General features: G+C 39.4%; 1 protein-coding gene across 6 annotated transcripts in view; it reads left to right on the plus strand.

Annotated features, from left to right (window-relative positions):
- LOC119906777 (collagen alpha-1(XIV) chain-like) overlaps positions 1-27,222 on the plus strand; it is a 516,646-nt gene that overhangs the window by 80,486 nt on the left and 408,938 nt on the right. For all 6 annotated transcript variants that reach the window (XM_038724122.1, XM_038724121.1, XM_038724124.1 and 3 more), the window contains 7 exons: positions 2,184-2,313; positions 7,776-7,898; positions 9,571-9,720; positions 14,314-14,430; positions 19,497-19,646; positions 22,775-22,849; positions 27,073-27,212. In XM_038724122.1, the coding sequence (XP_038580050.1) occupies positions 2,184-2,313; positions 7,776-7,898; positions 9,571-9,720; positions 14,314-14,430; positions 19,497-19,646; positions 22,775-22,849; positions 27,073-27,212 (885 nt within the window). The remainder of the gene's footprint in view (positions 1-2,183; positions 2,314-7,775; positions 7,899-9,570; positions 9,721-14,313; positions 14,431-19,496; positions 19,647-22,774; positions 22,850-27,072; positions 27,213-27,222) is intronic.

Below are 27,222 nucleotides of genomic sequence, written 5' to 3' on the forward strand. Positions count from 1 at the left end.
GAGCAATAAAACAATAATGATAATTATCGCAAAATAATTTCCCTCTAACAATATTATAAATGTTCAACACATCGTCAATAATTATTTGGTTTAGTGCATTTGAATCACAAACATATTAGCACTTAATTTTCTATTAAAATACTTGTTTTGTTGAGGAAAAGGGACTGAGAAAAGATTTACTAATCATATTTGTTAAAATAGATTTTATCATAATAGTTTTGAATGTTCTACCTCAGATTTGTGAAGTGATCCATCAAGTGTCACATTCTGACCTTAAAGAAAAGTTTAACCACATTAACTAACCATCTGGTTTCTTCAGTTTTCACTCAGGAGCAAAAATCAGCCTTTAAACTTTATTTGACATTTATCGTGATAATTATCGATATCAAATGATGTGAAATGTTTTTATCGTGATAACATTTTTGGCCACATCGCCCCAGCCCTAGAAGGAACATCATGAAACAAATTGCCCTCAGTTTCAGCCAGTGAGAGTGGAGCTGCAGCAGGTCAATGAGATGAGATGAGCTCATGAAGTGGCTTTCTAAAGTTATTACAAGCAGTCATTTTGGGTTGAGATATTGCTCTATTGCAGACCTCGCGGTAAAGACAGTTCAACTTTGGAGCTATGTTTAGCTCTTACCACTAGCTTAAAAACTGAGCCCACACCTGCCTTCAAAAGATAGTAATGTTAGTGCCAGATGAATTCACAGGCTTTTCATAGGCTTGAAAGAGGCCAACTGAGGAGAATCATTTCAAGATCACAGTGATCAGTGAAGCAGAGTCTAATTAAAATATAGCCTGTGGTTCTATTTTTCAGTTTCAGATGGTTAAATAATGTTACAAATATGCTTACGAGTAGGCTGCAGTTATTTTTGGCCTATTTCAACAACACATTTTAAATTATATATACAGTATAATCTTACTTGTTTTTTTTCAGTGTATTACTGTTACATGTGCAGTCCAGTCTAAATTAACTCTAAAGTGTGATTTTCCAAGCAAACATCGTTTAACCATAGGGAAAGTTTTAAACTGTGGAGACTTGAGCACATTTCACAGCTTAGTATTACTTGTTTAAATGTGGAATGAACAATTTCATTAGTAACTACCATAATAATCACAACAGATTCGTGTGTAAAGTTGTTGGCTCAATGATCTGTAAAACTATTTTAAAAGAAGTGTGAGAGACATGGATGAAGAGAGGAAGGGGGCCCCCAGAGACTGCTTATGTATAGGGCCAAGAATTTTGAGCTACACCCACCTGTGATGTCCCTTAGGCAGTGTTTCCCACAGGATTTTAAGAGACTATGGTGGGTGGGCCTTGAACCCTCTCACTGGGTAAGAAAGTTTTGTACACTTTAATTTGGTGCAAAATTAAGAGGCTGTCTATGAAGAACTTGGTACGCTTGTAAACAGTGTTGTGCTCTAATAAACTATTTGATCATAAACCCATTGTATAGCTATAAAACAAATTTATTTAATGTTTTCCCAAGTAATTTCCCTAACATTTTATTGTTGTTTTTTTTACTTTTATTGGACACATGTTTTATACTTTCTGTGAATATAATCCACTTAATCTTATTTCCATGCTGTATAGACGCCTTATTTTGAAAACCGGGCATTGTGTGTATCCTTACGCTAAATTCATTAAGTCCAACCAGAGTCCGAACTTAATAAATAATGTTGTATGTGGTTCTTGTATCGCGTAACATGAAGACTTCACAGCCTCTCTTCAGGTAGGACTCTCATACTGCAACACTTAAAGTCTCATAAAGTCTCTAACAGTTACAGTGGATTTACCATAAAGGCTTTAATATGTGTGCACTCCAAATGTAGGCGCGGCAAGCTTAATCGCCTTCTCACAAACGAGTGACAGAAACACGTTAACTTACCGTAAGAAAAGTTGTTGTCTGGAGTCGGAGGGCAAAGTGTCTGAGCGTGCGAGCTTACAGAAGCGCGGAGCAGCGCCCACAAAACACACCGTTAGAGGTCTGTAATTTATTATGAGATGTAAAAATATTTTTCGGTTCATTTTGAAACTATGGCGGAGCAAATTAGACTATGGCGGGTCGCCATGGTCTAATTAATTAATGGGAAACAGTGCTTAGGTGACTGTTTTTGTATTTTTTCTTTTAGTAAATGTAATTAAAACCTAATTTTAAGCTTGAATTTGTTTCTTCTTACAGAGGACGGTGCCCACAGGTCAGAACAGCCTGATTCTGCAGCCTCTGCTTTCAGATACGGAGTACAAAGTTACCATCACTCCTGTGTACCCTGATGGAGACGGGCCGATGGTGTCACGAATGGGACGAACACGTAAGTCATATTCATGTTCAGTTTGTTTTGATCCCGTGTCTATTAATGTATCCGCCTCGTTATCATCAGTCTGTCCTGGTTTAAAGCTGCAATAACTGATTTTTATTTGCCACTTTGGGGCAGTGCAAACAAGTTGTAAACACAACACTGACATATCATCACCTTTTAAGTTGATATGGTGAGCTTGTTAGCAAAAAAGTTGTTGGTTTACACTTGGTTGGTTACAGAGCAACATGATCATTGACTTGGAGTTGTGTTTTTGTCAGGTGGTGAATGTGAGTTCATTATTGTCTCTCTTTTAACTGTTTTTAATCTCCACCAACTCCTTTAGCTGCTAAATGCTCCACTATGTTCACCGGCTAGTCTCTGTGTCTGTCTGCTGTTGAGCAGGTTGTGTACAGGCACTTTTTAGGGATTTTGTTTTCTATTAAAAACAAAACAACAGAAAACAACGCTATAAGAGCGGTGAGAATAAACCTAAACTGGTTGAGCTCACACTCACTCTAAAGGAGTTGGAGTAAGAAGAGACCAAAAACAAAGGTAAAAGAGAGTGACTATTAGATTCACATTCGGCTGGTGACCAGAAACGCGACTTCAAAATAATTATAATGTTGCTTCATAACTGCTGGATGCATAAATAAGCTACTGTTTGCCTTATCAACTTCCAAGGTGTCAATGTTGTGTTTATAACTTGCTGCCCCCATGTGGCCAACAAAACTATTTATTGGTTTAAAATTAGAGAACAAGATGGAGTGGCATCCCTGACTTGAAAATATTTAGGACTGAGACAAACAACATCACATATAACGATGCTTTGGGACACAACTACATGTATCAGGTGTTTGTGCTGGAGTATGAAACCCCAACCTCTGCCAGGCTCCAAAGAGGAAGACTTAAAAAGTGAGATTGAGATGAAAGAAATAATTCCACCCACTGTAGCTGTCTTAAACTAAACTTTCATTACCCTGATACAAACAGAAACTTGTTAGCAATTCATCTTCAAGATTCCTCATTTCCTCAATCCTCATCATTTTTTCATGTATTTGCTTACATAAAAAATGAAACGCTGTTTACCAAAGTGCCAGTTGTTTATAAAAACAATATCTATAATAAAAATGTTACACAACAAATACAAAAATAAATATTTAAGAATATAGCTAAGAAATATTGGTTAAAAAACACATACCACATCCACCATGTCGCATAATAGCAGCCCATTCTTCTGGTGTATTTAAAGTGACATTGTGCAGTCTAGTTATTGTATTAGCAAGGTATCTTTTAGTGCACGACAGTACAGTTACTTGGTTTCAGGTGACAGTGCTGATATGGGGGTTAGAGGGTGTGCCGCTGTGTTGATGACAGCTTGTGGGAAGAAGCTGTTCACAGATCTTCTTTAGTAAGTCTCGCTTGCTGAACAAAATGTTACAGGAATGTTGCCAAAAGGAAAGTGGAGATGGATTGAGGGGGCGTACTCCTTCTAGTCGTCCAAATAAATTAAAAAGATCTATGAGAAAGTTAAACCCCCTGGAGGAAAAAAAAGGGCTTTAAAGATTAAATTATTTTTTTATACATTTTGAAAAAAGTGAGATGCTGAATGTTTTATTGATTCAGCTGTACTGGGACTGTGAAACTCATCCATTTGAGTCTGTTGGGAATATTGGAGTTGTGCCTTTAAAATGAAACTGAAAAAAGAACTTGATGCAATATCTAGTATTATAAGGAAAATGTTTTCTAATAGCTTCGATCTTCCCCCCCTAAAACTACATTTTAGCAGGACCTCCATTAACTGGTAAGTGCATTTAAACTGAGACATCCTCCGTGAAGAGGAGCACTTGCTCAGGTGCTTTCTACTTAAACCCCCCCTGCGTCTGTGCAGCTCATCACACTCAATTCAACTCAGTCACTTTTCGGGGGAGTTAAAAGCGATAGCAACCTGTCTAGGTAGCTCAAATGTTCAACATCCATTTTCCTTCCTGTGGAGCTGAAGACAGAAATATGTCGGAAGCATTCTTTTTTTTTTGCTTTTGTTAAATGTGAAAGCACCAGCAGAGGCTAATGATTTTCTGTGCTGTCAAGTACATTATAGCACAAACACTCGACTTTCAGCGAGCGGGAAACGCTAAATTCCAGTCATTCATCTTTCCACTCCCTCCCATCTTGTCTCCCTGTGCAGCGAATTACACACATTAGCAGACGTTAACGATGTTCTCCGGTTTTTAAATGATGGGGCCTCTGTCACCCGGTGATGATGAATGGCTCCTGTTAAGCAAGTGAGGGATGAGATGATCACCCAGGGAGGTGCGACCGAGAATGCAGAGAGAGGGGATGATTGGGTTTTTTAGAGTGAAGATAGATGATGTGACAAAAGGGAGACAGTGTAATCTGAGGATTTGAACCTATGAGGGATGAGGTAACGCTTATGGAGGCATGACAGCGAATTCAGAGAGGATGATTGGGTTTTTAGCCTCAAACTGATGATAGATAATATCACAAAAGAGTCAAAATAATCTGAGGGTCTGATCCACTGAGGGATGGGAGGTACAGAGAGGTTTTAGCAGTGAAGGAAAGCAAAAGCAAATAATGTGACAGAAAAGTCAGAGTAAACTGGGCATTTAAATTATGAGGGACGAGTTGATCACTGAGTTGGGTATGAAAGGGAATCAGAAGATGGACGGAAGACAGATTAAGGAGATAAGGAGGAGGAGATAAAAACCTCAGAGATAAATGTTTAAAAGATTTTGGTATTCGGGAAGAAAAGTTTATTTTTCAAAGCCGAGTACGAATGGGCGGGATGTGAATAAATGAGAGACGATATGATCATTGAGAAAGATATACAGTAGGACAGAAAGGGCAGGGTGATGACAAGGGTTTTAATGATGAAATGGGAGACTTTAAACTAAAATAAAATGAAGAAAAGTGAAAACTATATCAAGAGTGCAGAGGCAGGAAAACTCCAAATGCAGACACTGACAAGCCGGGTGCAGATCTAGTGATTTAATAAACAAACTAGACAGGCTTACATGGGTTAGGAAGTCCAAAACCAACATAAATCCAAAAGTGAGCGGGGTAATCCAAAAACAAGGGCAGAACACACAACATACGACGAGGAAGCAACAAAGACTCAACAGAACTGCGGGTTTAAATACTGACACAGAACAACACAAACCAGGCAGGCAGGGTAATCAGGCGCACAGCTGAGACACATAAGGGCAATCAGGACAGACAAGAAGCAGAGTAAGGGAACAGAGAGAAACACAGAGAAAAAAATCTGTTCCCCAACTTCACGAGTAGCAGCTGAATGACGTCACACAACAATGGCAGCTCCCATGGAAGCGCACATTGTAAATGGTAAACATAAAAGCATATTTGCATGTATTTAATTAAAAGCATAAATACTATCATATAGTGAAACATGTTCTGCATGTAAATTTATGTAGAAATATGTTGCTAGGTAGCTGGTTATGAATCTCATCTTAAAAGTTATTCAGTAAATTGTAAAAAAAAAAAAAAAAAAAAAGCCATAATATTTGAAAACATTACGAAGTATAATGTACTTGTTTTCATTAAAATGGCCATAATTTGAATTAACACTAAGGACAGTGCTGAGGGTGCAACTGGTTGTACACTTGACAAAGAGTTTGTCACGGTCAGCCATGTTTTTTTTATTCACTTTCGGCGTCAGGCGTCACCAGGCACCTGGAACGCTTTGAGGTTAGGAATCGGATATTTCAACTTAACATTTTCCAGTTCCGAGTAGTCTGGAACGTGGCAATAAAACAGAGAAAACATGGCCAAGAATACAGGTGGAGTGACCGGATTTTTAGAAGTGTTGGAAAAACAAAACAGCTGGAAACAATCTGGGGTTTTGAACCTGTAATGGAAGTGATGACCACTGACTGAAAATGACAAGGAGGGAAAGGAAAACATTTTTTTAGCAGGCAAATAGATGTTAAATACAACACACACAAATTCTGAGAATCATGTGATGAGTTCTTTTCGAGTTTCTGGCCGAAGATAAGTCTCAAAAGTGAGTGAGCACCGAATTAAGAATTAAATCTTCAGTATCTTATTACTGTTATTCCTGACGGGTGAGAAATGACAGAAAGTGCTGAGAGGACGATGGTAATTTTCTCAGGACCAGCGAGGGCACAGTGAAGATGGATAATGCAACTGAAGAGGAGAGTATAATATATGGGGATTTCAACATGCAGCAGATACTGAGAGGAGGTAGTAAGGCTGAACGTAGAGAGGATGATTGGCTTTTTAATGGTGACAACTACCATAGAAGGTGAAGAGGCAAGACGAGGCAGAAGAGGCGGTGATCTGTAGGTTTCAGCTCATAAAACCTTGAGAAGAATGAATACTCAGAGAGGGATGATGGAGAATGATTGGGGGAGGGGGGTTTCAGCCTTTTGTATGGGCAACACAAAACAGCCAGCAGATTCACTCAGGGATTTGGACCCGGGGAAAGAAAAGTCTCACGTTTCACATTTAACAAAGGGATCTTCAGAGGATTTGATTCCATCGTGTTTCAGGAGGACCAGAGCTGCCTGCAGATAGAGGTTACAAATGCACGCGTACTCCAGAGATGGGTAGAAAAATCACATATTCCCTCAAAGAAGGCGGCTTTTTAAATTAATACCATCCTGCCATTAGTTCCGTTTTCTGAAGTCCTCTCCCAGTTGTCATTCTAGTGATAACTGGATTTACTATCTTTGTGACAGGCTAATTCAGCTGCACACTGTCAAAAAAAAAATAAAAAGACAGCAAAGTACATTTTTCAATGCGCTGACTGTTGAATTTGTATTAAGTGTTATCAAACTTTCCTCTTTCTTTGACTCTCGTTCATTATCTTCCACTTGCCAACTTGGGTTCTGTCCTTCCAGCTTCTCCTTGAACTTTCTCTGCTTTGTGATGACAGTTTATTTTAATGAAGCACTTTTTTATTCACTCCGACAGGCCAAGAATTACATTACTGGAAAGGATTTTATTAGATTTAACATTGTTCTAGTTGATTCTCATCTGATTCATTACCATTTCGTTTTCTTAGACCCTCTTTTGCTCTTTCATTTGATATGTCTTCCGCCTTCCAGCTCCTGTCTTGCTCTCATGTCTTTTCTCTTGATTTTTCTCTCTTCCTGTATCGTCCGTTTCTTTGTCCGTCTACATGTCTTCTCGCTGTAATTTTATTTAATCCCTCTCCCTTGTTCAAGTCCAGATGGAGCCCTAGCATGTCACCTACCTCTAAAACAGTAAAGGGTACATAAAAATGATAAAAAGGGTCAAATTAATTTTAAATTTAAATATCTTATCTTTTTAAGTCCTGTTGAATACATAAATGTAAATGATGATGAAATGCATCATACATATATTTAATGTAGCTTTTTTTCTTTTCCAAATTTAATCAACATTTTAATAGAAACATAAAATCTTTTTTTTGTCTTTTGTTCTGTTTTCCTCAGTTCCTCTTTCAGCTCCTAAGAACCTGCGGGTATCAGAGGAATGGTACAACCGCTTCAGGATCAGCTGGGACGTTCCACCTTCACCCACCATGGGCTACAGGGTCGTCTACCAGCCTGTGTCTGGTAATTCACACACACACGCGCTCACACACAATAACTCTGTCAATAGGGCTGTCAATAGGGCTGTGCAATTAATCGGAATTTAATCCGGATTTCGATTTTGGCTTCCAACGATTACAAAAACAAGTTAATCAAATTAAAACGATTATTGTGCGCTGCTGTTTCGCAATGACACTAGTTTTGTGTTATAAATCCAGCACACCTTTTTCTTTACAGCGGCCCCTCTCTAAAATCCCCAACTCACTGTCATTCAGGCTATGATGTTTACTTCAGTGGTAATAGCAGTTACAACTTGCTAGTCACCATTATTAGCTTAAGCCTATGGCATTTTATGCTGCAGAAATTAGCCTAGTGGCTAGAGGACTTTTCCTCTCCTCATAGTTTTACAAATAACATATTATTTATGCCTAAACCCGGTGCGTTAAGCCTTGCTTTACTTGGTCCGTCCTTGGAAAATTCACAGTGTCCCCGTCTTCTGACGTATTATTGGATTTATACTTTCCTCACCGTTGGTTTAAATAACTGCATCTCCTGAGGGAGCACCGCTGTAGAATTTCAGGGTTACACACATACACAGTGTTGCTGTCTTCCTCTTGGTTAGCATTCAATTTAAAAAATTCAATAAATGCACAATGTTTCCTTAATCAATCAATAATCGTGATTTCAATTATGACCAAAATAATTGTGATTATGATTTTTGCTATAAACGAGCAGCCCTATGTGTCAATCAAAATAAATACTGATGGCTTTCAAATATTACAGATCCTACACCAGGCAGGGCATTTAAACAGGTTCAAGCACTGTTTGTAAATTACACTGTTCTTAAAAAACTTTAATTAAGAAGTCTAGAGTCCTCTTAGACACAGCTTGAGGATTTAATGGATAAGGAAATGTTAGATGGAATGCTGTTTATATTGAGGATTTTTATTTCCTTAATAGCAGCGACAAAGTGATGAAAAGTCATGGAGTGTCTGAAACAGAAAAGATTCATCCATGAACTTTAGTGTATTTTCACTGGGGAGTATAAACGCATGTCCCCCAGAGGATATTCAGTGAATTACAGAGAAAATTGCCAAGTAGAATTTGTCCGAATATCTGCAGTAAATATCACCTAGGCTTTAGTTTGAGATGTTTATCTCAGAAGTGTTTGAGGGACACACCAACAATCATCGTTCTTCTCACAGCAGTTAAGATGACTTGTAAGTAGCAACAGATCGAGCCAATTTCATTTTCTTATGAAATGCTGGTGAAAATATTCTGCTTGTGCCTTAAACACGTTTTCCAGCCAACCACATAGACAAACAAACACTTCATGTGCTGTCAGTGACGATAACGAAGATAAAGACACTAGAATGTTTTTTTATGATTCAATGAGCATATGTTTTTAGGGATCCTCTTAGCTAACCTGAACATTAATACTAATGAATCAAGTCAAAAACCTAAAGACTGCAGTCTGTGGGCTGTGGGAATCGCACACAGACTCATTTTCCCTGCACATTCTTTCATATTCTTGTCTTATGTATGTGTCACTTTTTCACTTTCTACCACCTACTGATCTTCCATCAGTTCCTGCCTCACTGGAATCGTCTCTGAACTCACTCCTCTTTGCTCCTTCCATTCACTGACCATTTGCTCCTCCTTGACGCGTGTCCTCAATTATCCCGCCCCTCCGCAGCCCCTGGACCAGCTCTGGAGACCTTCGTGGGAGAGGACGTGAACACCATGCTGATCCTCAACCTGCTGAGCGGGACAGAGTACAGTATCAAGGTGATCGCCTCCTACACCACTGGATCCAGCGACGCCCTTTCAGGGAGGGCCAAGACCTGTAAGTAACTTGATGTCACAGCGTTGATCTGGGGATGTTTGTCACAAAGTGCATTTTGCTGACTGTGCAGAAAAACACGTTACAGATTACAGCCTCGGCTGAATATAAATATTAAATAGAGGAACTAAAAACTTACCCTGCTCTCTTCCTCTGCATCCATGCTTTCTCTAAGTAATCCACCAACTTCTAAGAGTTATTAGAAAACAATTCTTTCATCCATACTGTAGCTTTCAAATCATTTTCAACATGTGACTGACTGATATATTCCAAATCGTATTTGCCCAGTTTTATTTTACTCTGTCAAACTACATCCCTGTTTGAATGCTTGCCGTTGTTTCCCCCTAATTTATGCCACAAATGTGCAACAAATGCTCATGGCTGTTGCCCTTGATTCAGTCAACCTTTTATATTAAGATTATTTTTCGCTGGCTCTCCATGTCAGTGCCGGCTGAAGTTTGAGAAAATTAGAAGAGCCAGTCAAACACTTCAGACGTTAATGCCTTCATACCCATCTGATTCTCTTAGCAGCAGTCCCAGCTAATTATAGGATACAGTCTTGAAATTTTTATTGAGACCATCTCTGCTGTTACAAGAACCGCTGATTAAAATATTTCCATAGAGGAGTTTTCAGCTGCTGCCTTGTTAGCGCCACAGGATGTGGACAGTCTCCATAAACTGTACATTTACCATCTGCACTTGTTCCTTATGAAATTTCATGTGTTTTATTACACAATAATAGTGTTTAATAAGTTGTGCAACTACATTAACAGTGTCTAATTATTATTTATATATCTAGTTAGCAAGTTTTTATAAAAAGGAATAAAATCTCAATGTAGAAAATTTACTGCCACAAAGGAAACACACAATATACAAGACAACTTTGTCCACATCGTAATGAATCTTAAGCTGATGATACACGGAGCAACTTTTAGAGCAATGGTGCTGGGCAATGTTGCCGTCAATGGTAATGAGTAAAGATTACTCCCCCAATCCCCTTCCCCCACCACTCCGCCACCCGTCCTGCCCGCCACTGTCCGTTCAAAACGTAGTCAGACTTGCCACCAGCAACATTGCTCAAAAAGTTGCCCCCATGTATCATCAGCTTTAGGGCCACCAGTACTGCTGTCAGATCATTGTTTGGTTGTCATTTTTTAAACTTGATCTTTTAAATACCTTGTTATTGGTGTCCTCTGTCTATTCTGTAACTGAGTAAAACTATCTCCTCTAATCTAATCAGAGAAGCAGCCCAGACACCTGCAGACTGCAATATCTTTATCCATCTGACGCTTTTAATGGCAACTAATTACATTTCAGCCCTGAAATGAACTGTAGATGCAATAGATTCAAGTTATCTCACTGGCAATGTGGACACTTCCCGAGGCTCTTTGAGTGTCTGGCCCAGTTCGATCAATCAGGGCTTCTTAAGTACCATTTGAGTAAGAGCCTGGATTTCTCTCTCCGGCATGATAATTAAACACTTCACCTTATGCTGGCCTAATGGTGAAATACACTTTTTTAAACTGAAAGGTCTCCGGTTCAGCCACTGTGACCGACAAAAAGCATGTGTCTTCTGGAAGTGTCCTTGAGCAGGACACTGAACCCCCCCCCCCCCCTTTCATCCATTCTAATGTCTCTCTGGTTAAGAGCTCTCATTGTGAGTGTCAGCTCAATGCTTGGACATGTAGCTTTAAATGGATCTCAAGCACATCACTTTGCTTTGGAGCCACAGTTTCCTTTGCCTGCATGACAATTAAGCACTTCTTGGTTGATTTTGAAGGACAAGTTGGGAGGGTGGGGGAAAGGGGACTAAACCTGAAGAAGATGGGGAAAGGAAGAAGAAAGATTGTGAGATGGGTAGAGTTGAAAAGAGAGTATAATGATATGAGGCCAGTGGGATCCACATTGCTCAGCAGCATGTTAATGAAGCCGATGCACCAGTAGAGATTAGCGGACTGATGCTTCAATGTCACACACCAGCACAAGTATCACAGACAAAAAGTAGGCTGTAATACCTTTATACTTAACATTTAGTTCAAATTGTGTAACTGAAAAAATTCTGTAAAAGGACCAGAACGTGTCAAGACTTAAACAATACGCAGAAATAGCTGCTGATATAGTGTGTGTGTTGATCATTTGTGGTCTCAACTGCAAAAGCAACAGGATGAATGTTAAAACCATAATATTGACAAAAGAAGACAAGAAAGTTGTGATGTGTGGGAGGGAGTGGCAATGAATAAAACACGTGCCTATGGTGTGAGAGACCTGGGTTTGATTCCCACTGTGACACATACATAGCCATTGTAAGCCGCTGTAGATAAAAGCATCAGCTAAATAAGTAAATGTTATGTAAATATTACGATAATTAGAGCAAAAAGTAATCATAGGTGCATGGAGCCAGTAAAATAACAGAGAGCACATTTCCTGGCTGAGAGCTAACCAAGCGACTTTGCTTCCTTCAACATAGAGGTAAATATAGAGTTGTTCAAAGTCGGGCTCAGACTACAGGAGTTTTGGAGCCGATTAATCCCCGATTCACTCCTCTTGTCAGTCGGAGAAGAAATCTCGTCTGGAGCCTTGTTCGGCCCAGATTATCTGGGAATGTGAGGGGTTTGCAGATAAAATGTTAAACCTCCCTGCTGCTCGCAGACTCATCTGCACCAAAAATATCAAACATGTTGGATATCTAGGAGTTAAAATCTGGATTGAATTGGCAGTAGTTTTCGAGCGGCACCACAGCAGCCAAGTCTATAAAGAGACGGAAGCGTCACAAGCTAACGCTAGTCCTGCAGCAGCTGACGGTGTTGCCAAGCAGTTCAGTTCAATGAAATTTTATTTATATAGCGCCAATTCACTTCAACAGTTATCTCATAGCAATGGTCAACACTGCTAGCATACTACTGTTAAAACTGACAGTTTAGTGCTCGACCCCAGTTCTCACTGAAGAATGAACAATCCATGTTGGCCACGTCTCCTCAGCCATTTTCTCATCCGGACTTATGCCTTTTTGCTTTTGTTTTTTTTTCTCATTACACAGCATTACTACAGTAAGTACAGCACGTCAGTCCACATTACATCTGCTTCCTCATGAGGTGTTGCATTGTTCCCTTGGACACCATAACCGTAATAATATCCAGTAGTGTGTGATGCAACATTATTTTCAAATAATGATAATGGGCCTTGATGCTCAGGTGGCAGCCTAATTGTGTTAAGGTTGTGTATTGTGCTCACTGCTGCCACGACGGCCTCTGAAAAGGTGTGCTCATCAAGAATAAATGATTTCTCATTCCTTTCCTTTCCTTTTCTTTCTCTCTAGTAGTGTGTGCATGTTTGAGATAAGAGAGACAAACATCTGTGAAGTTTCTCCTTATGTGCGCGGTGAAACCCGATTTTCAAGGCTGGCTTAAGGGACTGTGAGTTCTTGTGAGTTCAGATTAAATGAGTGTGAGGCCACTCTCGCTGCTAAAAGCTTAGCGCTCAGATGAAGGAGTACAAGTGTCTTGGGGTCCTGCTCCTGAGGGTAAGATGGAGCGTGAGATTTAAAGGTGGATTTCAACCATGTCAGCAAAAGATGACGTGGTTGAAACAGATTTTTCTGAACGTTTTCCTCTTTTAAAAAAAAAAAAAAAAAAAAATCTTAAAGCGCCGGAAGTTAAATTATCAGTAAAAGCATATGCAGTCACCACTACTGGGATGTTTTGTCTCTCACTATCTGCACTATGCTGTTCAGATGCTGATTTAGGAATCACTTTGTGTCTTCTAATTAAATCACTAGGGAAGGTTTTTACATAAACATTATGCAGAGATGCATTATGCATTTGTAGGGAGTCCAAAATAATGCAGATTAGATTATGTGGCTGAGCTGGAGAAGGTTCTGTTTCGTGTGAGGGAAGGTAAAATATACTGTGATGTACAAGGCCATTACCAACTCACAGGAACATGCATGCTATAACTCTTTCAAAAGTTGGATGATAAAAGTGCATACCATTAACATAAATAAAGTGTGTGTGTGTTTGCTGCACTTCTGGAGCGAAGACGGAGAAGCTATATTTCTCCGTCTGTAAATAACTCTCATGTCGGTGTCCTTGAAGTCCGCTGGCCATACATCTTTAAATCTGTCAACTGGAAACACGGTGGCTTGTGGTTTGTCAAATGTGAGCTCAGTGCATTTATATACAGTTTTATTATTACAGCAGCGTGTAGAGAAGAATGCTAACAACGCTATAACGCATATTTTTAGAGTTCAGACGAAGCATGGAGTTTGTTCTTAGATCGCAATACTATTTTTATCAGTGTTTCAGAGTTATAATTCAGGAGTGAGCGGGCCTAGCCTGTTCAGAGTTGTGGTTTGTTGGTGTCGAAACGGCGAGGCAGGATTTCAAAAGGACCTGTGGGCAGGTGAGCGTGGTCCTGGAGCAGAAGAGAGCAGGAGTTGGATAATAACACCAAGGTAGCTGGCAATGAGTGAATGAAGGACCGGGTGCAACACCCAAGTGTTAAGGTTGTGTATTGTGCTCACGACGGCTACTGAAAAGTTGTGCTCTTCCAGGAAAAACCACTCCAGAAATTATTTCTCTCTCTCTTTCCCTCCTGCAGTGTACCTGGGGGTGACCAACCTGAGCGTGTATCAGGTGAGGATGGCCAGTTTGTGCGCCCAGTGGCAGCCTCATCGACACGCCAGCAGCTACAGAGTGATCATCGAGTCGCTGCTCAGTGAGTACTCAGCGGCATGGTGTTCTTTTCATTGCTTTCCTCTACATGCAATCCCTCATGCCACAGGTGTTAGGTGACTAGCAATTAATCCAGCTGTTGGGAAGTTGGAGTTCAGCCTGGAACATTTGTTGCACTACACATTTATCTTGGTCTTCCTTTTAATATGTTTCCCCAGTCTGCTCAAACGAAAAACATGTACCAAAATTCATTTTCAGTATTGTAAAACCCAGTGACTGAACCTCCTGTGTTGCAAGTAAATCCTGAGAATAAATCAAAGTGACAGTTTGTATAAAGACCACAGACCACCTGAAGTGTTATTTGTTAATAGAACACAAACTGCAGAAAACGATCACTGTAAGATCGCGTGCCTGTGAAACCAAAGTGGCAGACCAAGAGCTAAATTTTGATTGTGTATCACTCATAAATACCTCTCCTAACATCTTATTAACATTTACATGTTTTGTGTATTTAATAAATGTGCCAATAGAAACATTTAAGTTACAGACAACAGCTTAGTGGAAGGTCTAGTTATACCACTGTTGATGCCTCTAATATTTATGCTAAGCTATGCTAAACTGTCCCTTTTTCTGCAGTGGGCACAGAGATAAAACTAAAATTGATCATCATCAGTTCTGAATGTGTACTTCAAGAAAATGTCCTGTTACTTTCAACATGTTTTTGTTGGTGTTTTTTATTATTATAATTTTTATTATGTACTAGCTACAAAACAAATTTCTTTCTGTGAGATAATAAAGATCATCTAATCATTTTTTATAGAGGGGAGATGTATGCAAATACAAATAACATGCATGCAGACAAATATTCACTCCTTTGGCACACTTCTGTGGATGTCTGGTGGATTTTAAGGACAGGCTGGCAAGGTTTGTAGATGTAACTGCAACACTACCACTACATCAGCCAGAAAGTGGGATACATAATGCTGTATCTGCAGCTGTGATTGTCCTCTTCAGATATCCTTCTCCATGTCTGTGCTGGTAGGAGGAGGGGGGGGGGGGGGGTCATTTATCCCCGCAAGCTTTCATCTGTGGGAGTTTCAGTGTGAGAGTGTCCAATTTTCTGAATTCCTAAGCAGCCTGATATAACAAAGATATTGTTGTATCCTATCAGAGGCATGCTGACAGTCTTAAAGGTTTAGCTGCGCAATCAGACACTGAGCCGCTCTGTAGACAAGGCAGGCTTACGGATCGCAGTCTGGGTGACATTTACATTTGCTGCGTGAGGTAAAATACCGGAAAAAAAGACAAAAGGTCGGTATTATGGCTGCCAAGTGTGTTGGGATGAGATGTTCTCATAACAGGGATGACAGTAATTATGCCTTGTGTCTATTCTGAGAAGTAAACTTTAAGGTGAGAAGAGAATAGAATAAAAATAATACAGAATTATTTCCTTCTCATCAAAGTTTCTCTGAAGTTTTCTTTGCAAACGCAGCCTGTTCTCTGATTGTGAGACAATCATTTTGCAGAAACAATAAACAGAACAAGTGCTTCTGTTTGAAGTTCAGTATGTGTGAGGGAGTGTGAAAATGAAGTCGCATAAAGTGGAATAAATGACGATCAAACCCAACTTTTTGAATGTCACTTTTGAAATGTTTGAAGTGAATGACCTCTGAACTTTGTGGTGAAGTCAGGAGCTGTTTCTCAGGCGGAAATGCTAAGAAAGTCACATGTGAAATGCCGTTGTTGGACTTCTGAAATCTCTTGCTGATAGAAATGTTTTTGTTTATAGCCTAATGAATGACATCTGGACTGATCCGGTGTTCAGAACATCACAAAACTATAACAACCAAAAAAGGACTTTTGGATACTTTTTCAAAAGGGGACATGTTTTTTTTGCATGTTTTATCCAATTTCAAGGGATAGTTTGGGATTTTTAAAGTGGGGCTATATGTATGTATCCAAAGTCAGTGTATCACCAAAATCAATATAATTTGTGCTGTGGAAGTGTGCTATATATTAAATATTTTCAGTGCTTTCTTTCCTTTTCTAACTATATTTCTTCAACCTTAGAACTTCCATATTCCTATACATGAGCTCAACTTGGCTGTGCACTGTATAATGCTTTTGGAGATCAGCTCTTTGGGTCAGAAAGAGATCAAACATCACTTTTTTAAAGAAAATATTTCTCTAAAAGTTCTTCTTCTGTTTCAAAAAGGCATCCACTTGTCTCCACAGTGAACGGCGTCCATGTCAGTTACTCATTTAAAATTTCTTTCATTCATTTTCTCTTCCATAAACCGCTGATAGTCTGATTAAAACAGCTGATCTCCTGCGGTGTTATGCCAACACATAGGAATATGGAGGTTCTGTGGCGTATATGGCGTACGCTTAAACTGAGAACTATATGTACTTACGCTATCCAATTTATTATAAATTACACAAGACATGCTAAAACACTTCCTGTCAGGTTTCACCTCTTCCACTGCTGCCCAAATCCTGTCAAATGGGCTTCCTTGGACGTGTGTCTGTGCACTAGACGAGGGTGCAGCTGACGAATGAGTTGACCTTTTATTAAATATCAGATATCACTCAATCAATGTTGTCCACCTCTGATATGACGGAGCTTTTAGCAGAAGAAAAACAGACACTAAAATGCTGGATTTTGAGGGGAAAATAACAGATCTACTGCACAATAGACCCTTTTGGCCTTTAAGAAACTTCACCTCTTTCTTGAATTTACCTCCAGAGCCTTTATTAAACTTTTAATGAAAGTCATTTCTTACTTCCATGGTATTCATCTCCTACTTCAGCTGTCAAAAATGACTCTGCACCAAAGTCACCTCCAAAAAACAAGCCTTGCAGTTAGGAAAGTTATGTTCTCGGTTCTGGTTCACCGCAGCCACCGGGCGCAGCGCCAACAGAAATAATTGTGATTTTTCCCATTTGTTTGAACCTGATAACACACTCCAAACACACCAAAATAACGTCAAACAACAGATGGTGTGGCTCCGATTCCATTGCACACGTCCACCATTCAGTCACCACCTCAAAGGTAAGACTGACTTTTAATACAGCCGTCATCCACCAAATAGAACGGTAATGGCTGCTATTCATCACCTTCAGGCCCCCAGCAACAACACTGCCATCATTAGCATCACATAAAAAGCACATATTATTGCAGTTCCCCTGTGTTTCTTCAGGGAGCATCGAGTTATTGGTTCTCTCAACACACAATAGAGCCAAATGAGGATTTATGTTTGCGCAGCTGGTAAATAATTATCAGAGAAATGTGTCTCTCCCGCAGGAGAAAGAGAGAAATGAAACTGAAATTATCCTGTTTTTGGTTCGGATGGGTGGGAAATAAAGAGGGAGGGAGGCAAATTAGGGGGAAAAGGAGATCAATAAAGAATGGAGAAATGAAGAGTTGGTATTAAGTGTATTTTCACAAATCCTCCTGTAGGACAGAATCCAACTGGAGTTTACTCAGATCAACCATTCACCTTTTCCTGCAGGGTGAAAAGAACACAATTTTTTAAATTGTCACTTTTATATTGCCGCTGCTTAAAGGTGACATGCTTTTCCGTATTTTCTCTCATATCTATAATGTTCAATGTCAGATGTTTATGTTAAGTATGGCTTGTTTCAGACAGAGGCAGAAATAAGGGCTTTTTTAACTTTGAATCATGCAAAGCTCCTTTAAACCTTATGGCTGTGACATCAAATACTGAAAGTCATACATTTCCTGATTATAGCCTGTTTTATTATTTGATATTATAGCTTACGATGTTGTACACGTGTTTGTGTGAAGACGACATTAAATGCCTGTCTTGTTAAACATACTCAGCTCCCTCACATTTTCTCCCACCTCACTGTTATTTTTAAACTTAACTGTGAGTTTTTCAAAATTTATACAATGAGCTAAGAAGAAATTGACCTTTTATAGCTGTTAATATATTTTGTTAGCTCTTGGGGTCTATATAATATAATGGATTCTGCCCTTCAGTTAGGATACGGGACCTTAATATATTCAGAATTGTCTGTAATGGCTGAGTCAAGTTCCCTTCCTGCAGCAGTTACACAGATTTTTGCTTTCCCATGCATTCTTCTTTTGAATAAATGCATTAGTTTTGTTGTTGAAAATCCCCACACATACGCAGAATTAAAATAAGTCTGTTTGGATGTTGTTTTATATTGGTAGTTTTATTATAAGCCTCAGTTGTAGTAACTCATTAAACTGTTCCACCTGCCCTCTGTATTGATGTTGTAGAAGTGAATGCCTTGTATTTTGCCGGATAACACGTTTTTCTAAAGTATTTGACAGATTGCTGATGGACCCTGACCGGCATGGGGAGAACGAAAAACATCAAACACATGTTGATTATTATTTTTTTCCCGTAATTGGATTTGGTTCGTTACTTATTTCTGTCTGTAATAAAAGTTTATGTTTATTCAGTTTTGTGTGGGCAGAAACACAAACTGTGCTGCTGACAAACAGTCCTGAGGGACAAGAAACATCTAAATGACAAACATGAGTGAAGGAGATCGTGTGAGTCAGTAAATGGTTCTATATTTAATGCTAATCCTCATTATCAACCGCGTCTGACATATATACAGAGGAATTTAAACAACAACCTCTGTCACTGGTCCATCAGAAGACAGGTCATCTTTATGACTCACAATTGCTTGTCGCCTTAGCTGATGGATTTAAGTTTGTTGTGTTGATGTGATTGAGTGTGTGCACTTTTTTACATTTGCTAATTTTCCGATGTGAAGCAACATACATCCGAAAACAATCTAATTCTGCAAAACAAACATTTCAGCGCCTGGAGAATCCTTGTACCCTCCTCTCTGTCTCACCTCAAAGACCAATGTACCTTAATAATACATTTATAATAAGAGGCCTAGTTTGTAAAAAATGTTAAGTGGCACCAGCAGCAACAGGAAACATTTCAGTGACTCACTGGTTTTGAGACATATTTCAGTAGTGCAACATATTTACACATACAAAATACTACTGTGTCTCTTCTCTAATACTTTATGTGCAAATAAAATATTTACCCTCAGCCTTTCCAGAATGATAACGAGGTGATCTTTGTATTTTCACTGCAGACGGTCAGAAGCAGGAGACGAAGCTGGGAGGAGGATCCAACAGACACTGTTTCAACAACCTGAAGCCCAACACGCAGTATAAGATAAGTGTGTACGCTCAGATGCTGGATGGGACTGAAGGGCCTGCAGTCACTGCTACTGAGAAGACACGTGAGTACACCTTCTCATAGGTAGCACATTCAAACACTGACAGAAATAAACTCAATAAAGTGTGTGTGGTGTCACTCTGAGACCCTTTAAGATGTATCTTTACATGTGGAGAAAATTCAGTTACTATTCCATTTTTCCACTATACTTATTAAAACAAAATTGCTTGTTGGTTAATCTGAAATAAGTAGGACGTTCATAGCCATAAGCGTTAGATTTAACTTTAAGAGTTTTCACCATCTTTCTAATAAAGGCAGGAATCTGTGTGTGTGTGTGCGCGTCTGTTTGTATTTCAATTATGCTGAGGACCGTTCAGAATTAAAACCTTTTCAATAATAAACTACAGTTCAGCGTGAGCCGCTCCGCTCTGCAACAGCAAGGGGACAGGGTACGCTCGCAGAGGCGGGGCGGGGCTTACACGCTCGTCGTGGTGTTTCTGTGTCATTAATGCTGTAAGTGAGACCGATGTGAGACGCACATTTTGAACTAGCACTGCACTAAAAAGCCGCAGGGAGGCGTCTCAACGGTCCCTGTGAATGGGCACTGCACAAGTGACTAGTGAGATTTAAATCCAGAAACATACACTTGAGAGTTAATTCAGCTTGGACATAAATGTGCCAGGTCTATCAGCAAAACACACAACACAACATTGTTAATAACAGTTTGTAAGTAGAAGCATGTTTCTATGTGTATACTTGCAGAAAGCCTGCTGTGATTTTTCTTATTCAAAACAGACACCCAATGACGACGACGACGACGATGATGACGATGACCCAATTTTTTGGTCTCTCAAGATGAGATATGATAAAATTGTAGGATGGCATTGCCATATTTAGGATTATCTGATTCTAAATTTTAGAGATTTTTTAGAGCTGATATGCTGACAAACTATTTTTTGCACACACACACACACTTCATGTGAGGCTGTAATGCACAAAGACACTCATACATACACCACTGACACATCAGGCACTTTACCTCCTACGTACACTGTGCCAGACTCCCAATTCAATGCACCCATAAATGTGTCATAATAACAATATAGCAGACACACACACACACACACACACACACACACACTCAAACAGAAACTTCTGTCAGCTGTCATTGTGTATAAAAGAAGGCTAGGAGGACGACCACGTCATATTCAATATAAAACATCTTTTATCCTTGTGGGAGCGATGAGAGCTGAAACCTTCCTTTCAGAATGAGCCGTTTGTTCTGCACCGGCAGCCCCAAACACTAATCAAGACCCAGTGTCTGGAGACGAGGGAGCGAGGTTGTTGGTGTGGGTGGGCTGGGTTTTTTGTTGTTGTTTTTCTTTTTCATTTTCAATGGACACTGTACAGTGACAGTTTGCAGTGTTTAAAGGGACATACACCCGTTTTCCTGTTAGCTATGATAACATTTTCTCGCCGGCTTTAACGCATAGATGAAGACTCGTCAAGTTTAACCCGCCTTTCTAAACCTTATTTGAGAGTGAATGTCCATTACATGTTTAAACTGTGTGGATACAGTTTCTTTTATGTCTTTCTGTCTTCTTTCATTGTGTTTCTGAGATCGTTTTCAGTCTATTTTACCATCGCATACCTGATCAAGTACATATGAGTGTGTCTGATTTGTATATTTGCTGATTTCAACTGAAAACGTTACTAATCAGTTTGATCAGTTGTGGTGTTTACATTGTATTAGATCAGGAGTGCCTCTATCAGATTATGTCATTAAGTCGCTTTGGATAAAAGCGTCAGCTAAATTAGAAGAAGACAGATGACTAGTAAAAGAAGCTAGTACTAGTAATTGTTATTAGTCACATGTTAACATTGGTACCTGTTGTGTTTATATTAGTCAGCTGCCTTTTTAGCTAAAGCTAGAACTTAACTCAGCTGATATTTACTGACAAATCTTGTTGCTTTCCATGTTCATCCATCAGTTTCCTATCAATGATGTTTTTTCAAAAGATTTTTAGTGTTCTTTCCTCCTCAGGCAGGGAGTTCGATGTTTCAGCATCAGCTATACAAATTCACTTGCTTCCAGCAGCCAACTAAATAAACTTTACATTTAAAACAGTGTAATAATAATTATAATCTTAATTTATAGAGCATGTTTTAAAACAGTGTTACAAAGTGCTTTCATAAGAGCAAAGACAACAAAACGCCTTAAACAAATAACAAGATCCGCGCTAAAAGCATGAAGAAACTTGAGAAATTAGAATCAATTGTAGTGTAGTTAGCAAGAGTTACTATGTCCCCGCATTGTGTTGTATTTGAAGGTGTAAAGTCTGCATGGCGCGGCAAATCTATCTAAAGTTTGGCAAAAATCTCAGCAGGCACAATGTTTCTTGAGATGGATTACCTTTCAGGGACAAATTTGGAGTCTCTAGAATTTCATTTCCGTATTATACTGAAATTAATCGGTTGAGGGCAAAGAGAGGAGAGGCAGGGTGAAGAAGTGAAAGCAGGACTAAGAAATAACTCCAGAGATAAAAGAAAGGAAGGGAAAAGAGAGAATATTCCTTCCCCAGAGCAGATATTTGTTTGCTTGAAGCTGCTCCCCTCCGTACTGTAGCTCTGCAGAGAGCCTCCACAGTGATTTATTGCTTTGTTTTGATGCAAATGAAAGCCAGAGCCTTTTCTCCAAATGACTATCCCCATCGCTGCAGGCAGCAGCCGCTAGTGAACGCTCCCTACCTGCCATCACACGTAATTCACAGCTTCAGGTAGCTGATTTACTGCCTAAACGCCACTGATTTAATAAACCGTGTGTGTGTTTGTGGGGGGGAGGGGGGCAGCTGGTTTATCTAGTTTTTCCGCCCCCCCACACAGACTAAAGGTAAAGAGTTGAAAGCAGAAACAGTTGGAGTTTAATTTAAACCGCGATCAATCGACCAAATTGCACAGGAGCTGAAACCACAGAGCTGAACGTAGTGATTTAACACATTCTGTACGTTATCTATGTGACTGTGTGTCTGAGGTTCTCTCTTCACTCCTTTTTGTAGTTTTTAATGTCTTTTTTTAATGGTGGGGATTTAATTTGGGGCTCGTATAGCATGTGGTGATTGGTTTAAGATGCATGTGGTCATAATTGCAGGTTTTCCTGTCTTCATGTGTGTCTTGTTTATTCTCCCTATGCAGTACCCGTCCCGACTCCAGCACCAACCAAGCCCCCCACCACCACGCCGCTACCCACAATCCCCGCTGCCAAGGAAGGTAAGGGCTGATTTGATGATATTATTATTATTAGTGATCGTCTCCTGTCAATTTTCTGATGTTGATGTCTTGATTTTAATTATCTGTTGTTGTTTTTCTGTTTATCTGGTTCTGTCTCTCAGTTTCATCATATTTGCGTCACGCTGGCTGATGTTTGCAGTATGGTGTCTCTTTGTTTTGCTGATTTTTGCACTTGATGTAATTGTACATGAGTGTTTTATTTAATGTTACCTTTTACTTCTATTCCACTACATTTTAGAGGGAAATACGCACTACTACTTTGTTACTTTGCTTTATTTTACTACCTAACTGTAATCAAAACAGATAAAATTTATGTTTTTAATGCAGGGCTTTTTAATTAAGTAAAATAACTTCTAATATATTTATGGAGACTGACTGCTCAACTGCTAACTGTTCAGTTTGAGGCTTTTGTTGTTTCATTATTTCCCCTTTGCTTTATTTACTTTACTGAAGTACAGTCACAATAATGCTCACAGAGGAATGTGAATGAAGACTAAAGATGTAATGGCGACTATTTCAAGACTATAAATCACTCTCTGCTCAACTGTACCCTGTTCAACACGCCCACACTCTACTGTGCCATAAAAGCTGGAGAATCATTCAATCAATCAATCAATTAGCCACATTCTGTGCACCTGCGAGGTCAATAACACGCTGTTGAGACGAAATCAGGCCTGAGACACACTCATTGTATGTAAATCATGTCTGTGATGCTGTCATCTTAAAAAATCGAACTTCAGATAACAGAAATACACAAAATATAAACCATAAGATCATTTCAGGTGAAACAATAGGCTGCATTTACAGAAATAATCTGTTCAGCAATAACCAACAGAAACAGTGCTTTAACAGAAATCTGACTGTTTTGTTGCTTTCTGACGGATTTCTTTCATTCCCCCCGATGTGACTGCAGTGACTTCTCACTGATACGGCAACTAAGTTTAGCTGTCCGCCCACATTTCACGTTATATAAATCAAAATGTGACATGTTACTTGTTGAAGTGCAGAGTTTGAGGTGTGTGAGGACGACAGTTTAGTGTCAGTCCACACTGACACTGTACAGGCAGGGTGAAGAAGAGTTAACTGTTCTCCTCCCACACAGTGATGTGTTTGAATCACACACGCGCTCAATTCTGGCATATAAAAGAAATGCCTCAGATGTCTATATATGTGTGTGTGTGTGTGTGTGTGGAAATGGACGATAATTTTCGGTTCCAATTATCACGCTTACACAAATAACATATAATTACAGAAATAAATCTTCAACAGAAGGGTAATTTAAAATAAATGTCTGAAATGAAAACCTGGTGAGTCTTGGATCTGTTACCACAAACATGTAATTCACATTCTTCACGTCACTTCACCACAGAATCAACTTTTTTTTTTAAACTTACGTAGCTTTTTTTATATTTTGCGAGAAGAGAAGAAAAAACATCTTCACAGGAACCTGCCGTTACTGATGTCCACCCCCCCCCCCCTCCTTTGCATTTGGCATTTCAGGAACCTAATAAGAGGATTCCCTTTTTTCAAATGATGAAAATTGACAGCTTCGTGTTCATAAGATTCTTTGGTTTTATGAATGAAGGAGAAGTTGCCAAATGAACAGGCAGTGAAACAACAGTGAAGCAGTCGCTGGCAATGACTCCCGCCAAAGAAAATCGCACCCCAGTGAGTGCAGTAGAAAGTAATGCAGTGTTTAAATGTGTAATGACAGCTGTGTACAGGTAATACACACAGCTTGAGAGCTTGGTGGTCTGACGGAGGAAGCTGTCCCTGAGCCCGGTGTGGTGCAGCACTGGATGCTTCCTGCTTCGCTGTCCAGGGCCCAGTTGTTCAAAAGTAATATGATCGGATTTTGGCTATCGGATTGGATCAAATCTTGAAAATAGGTTGTTCAAAAGAAAAAAAAAACAAGGATTCTGAAATCGGATCAGATCACCTAATCCAATCCTGGTTTTGATCTGGATCAAACCTTCAGTTTGTGGTGTTCAAAACTTTTTTGTAGGACCCCCTTGATCTAAGAAATCAGGATTGTCCTGATCCCAACAGAAGGGTGGATTCAGGGTGGATTTTAGGAACAATATGTCATAATTTTATTATAATAAAGTAGATTAAGTAGACATTACATATAAGCCATTCAGTACAGTAAACAGCTGTCACTATCAAACAGAAATAATGTGCTTAATTTCAACTGTCACTTATTAGTGAGGCGCAATCATCACAGGTGAACCATTCAAAAGTAGTTTGTAACAAGTTCATCGCTTATTGCAGGTCCAGTCAGTCCCTCATTCTGAGATCACCTCCTAAAAGCTAAAAGCTGCTCTCTGAATGATCTTTATTTTAAATATTGGACAACACGTGCTCAAAATATCTGCAGTTTATCTGTGAATAATGTATATTTCTTTGTTTTTTCTTGGTTTTGTTGTGGGTCAGATGGTCTTTGTTGTGTTATTGTGCATTTTCTGTCTCTTCAAATTAGGGTGACCCCACGCTGGCCGTTCTACCTGTTGGTCTTTATATCATTAACAGCCTAGGTTGTGATATGTAGCCCCATTTAGAGCACTGGAAATCCAGATTTGGTGATCCTAAAAAGTTTGCATCTGGATCCGGGTGATCCAATCCAGTGTTGCTTTGAAAAGAAACGGCACAAAAATAAGATGGGTTATGTGATCCTGGATTTCCAAATCCGGATGATTCTGATCCAGATATATTCCACTAAACCCTAAACCAGATAAAGAACAGGCTCATGTGCTAGCTACTGTTCCATTAAGTAACACTATAACATAACTCTTAGTATAATCTGACCTCTTCTGATGCACACACACCAATCTGGTTTCTTTAAAGGGAGGTGTTCTGATCATACTGGTTGAAAGTGATGCTCACATGTAATGTGTAGTATTGGATTAGTATTGACCCTCAATTTCTCAGCTCTTTTCACTCTTTCACTTCTTTTTTTAATTTATTTTTTATCCACATTTTCTTTTCATTACTTGCTGCCTCGACCTCGCTGTCTCATATTTACCAGCAAATGTGGAGTTATGAGGTTTCAGCATGGTTGCGGACTTACAATGGCTGAAATGAACTGACCTAAAAGAAATCTATATCCCCTCAGAAAACCTGATTAATGCGAGCCGCATGGTGGGCTTTTATTTTCATCTTATGTTGTTTATGAAGTGAACTTTAGCTGTAAACAAAGAGCACATGACAGATTTAAAGCGGTCTGCAGATCAATCCGGCGCCAGCCTTAACTGTGATTTTATTAGATGGGAAGGAAGTGATTGGAATGATTGGTGAAGAGCGACGGAGGCAAGCTATGTGTTTTGAATTAAATGAGTAACACATTTTCAGACGTTTACAAGTCGAGACCTTTTCAGATCTAATCCATCTAATGTTTACGTCACTCAGAAACTCTTTTATTCCCGAGCTGTCATCCATTAAAATGAAGTCAAGAGTCTGTTTATATGCACAGCGATAAAAAAGAAATGAAAGTTATTAACCTCGTTAAACAAAGACAAGAAGAGAAGCAGAGAAATAAACGTATTTATTTTTCAGGGTAGGAGCAAAATGAAATCATCCTGCAGTGAGCAAACCAAAGAAAGTCGACAAAGCAGATAACAAAAATATAGATTATTTTCTTTTGAGAAAGTATTTCTCTACAGTTTCAATCTCCGTCCCTTCAATTCTTAACAAACCAAAATCACTGTGTAATCTGAAGCACGTTTAATATTTAGATACAAAGAAACTCGTGTTTGCTTTAGATGAAATCCAAAAGGAGACGGATTAAACAAACAGTCATCTGATTTCTTAGCCTCAGTGTGTTTTTCCTTCAGTCCTACGCTGTTTCATCCCTCTTGAAAACTGTGCACATATGATATCAGCCTAAAAATATGACTCATGTCAAGTTATTTAATAAGTATTAGTCTTTACAACAATCGGATCTGTATTACAAACATGCCTGTCTCCTCTCTGTACTTCAATCTCCTTCGTCTTTCAGTATTCTGCATCGTCCTTCATCTCCCCTCCTACATTTTTTCTTCCATCTATCCTCCATCTTTTATCTGCTCGTCCTTGTCGAAAACAAAAACAGAAAACGTAAACTTCCTCTTGGGGAGACGGAGAGAGAAAATGTAAACTTCAACTTGCTTCAGTCATCCCTCTCCTCAGTTTGTTGTTGTCCTCACCTTCTTCCTCTCTTTGTACAGTCTGTAAGGCTGCCAAAGCGGACCTCGTCTTCCTGGTTGACGGCTCCTGGAGTATCGGAGATGACAACTTCCTGAAGATCATCCGCTTCCTGTACAGCACCACCGGAGCTCTGGACCGGATCGGACCGGATGGCACACAGGTACGACAGA

This window comes from Micropterus salmoides, unplaced genomic scaffold (genome assembly GCF_014851395.1).
Source record: "Micropterus salmoides isolate LMB-PRFRI ecotype aquatic unplaced genomic scaffold, ASM1485139v1 Ms_hic_scaffold_17, whole genome shotgun sequence".
Taxonomy (NCBI): domain Eukaryota; kingdom Metazoa; phylum Chordata; class Actinopteri; order Centrarchiformes; family Centrarchidae; genus Micropterus; species Micropterus salmoides.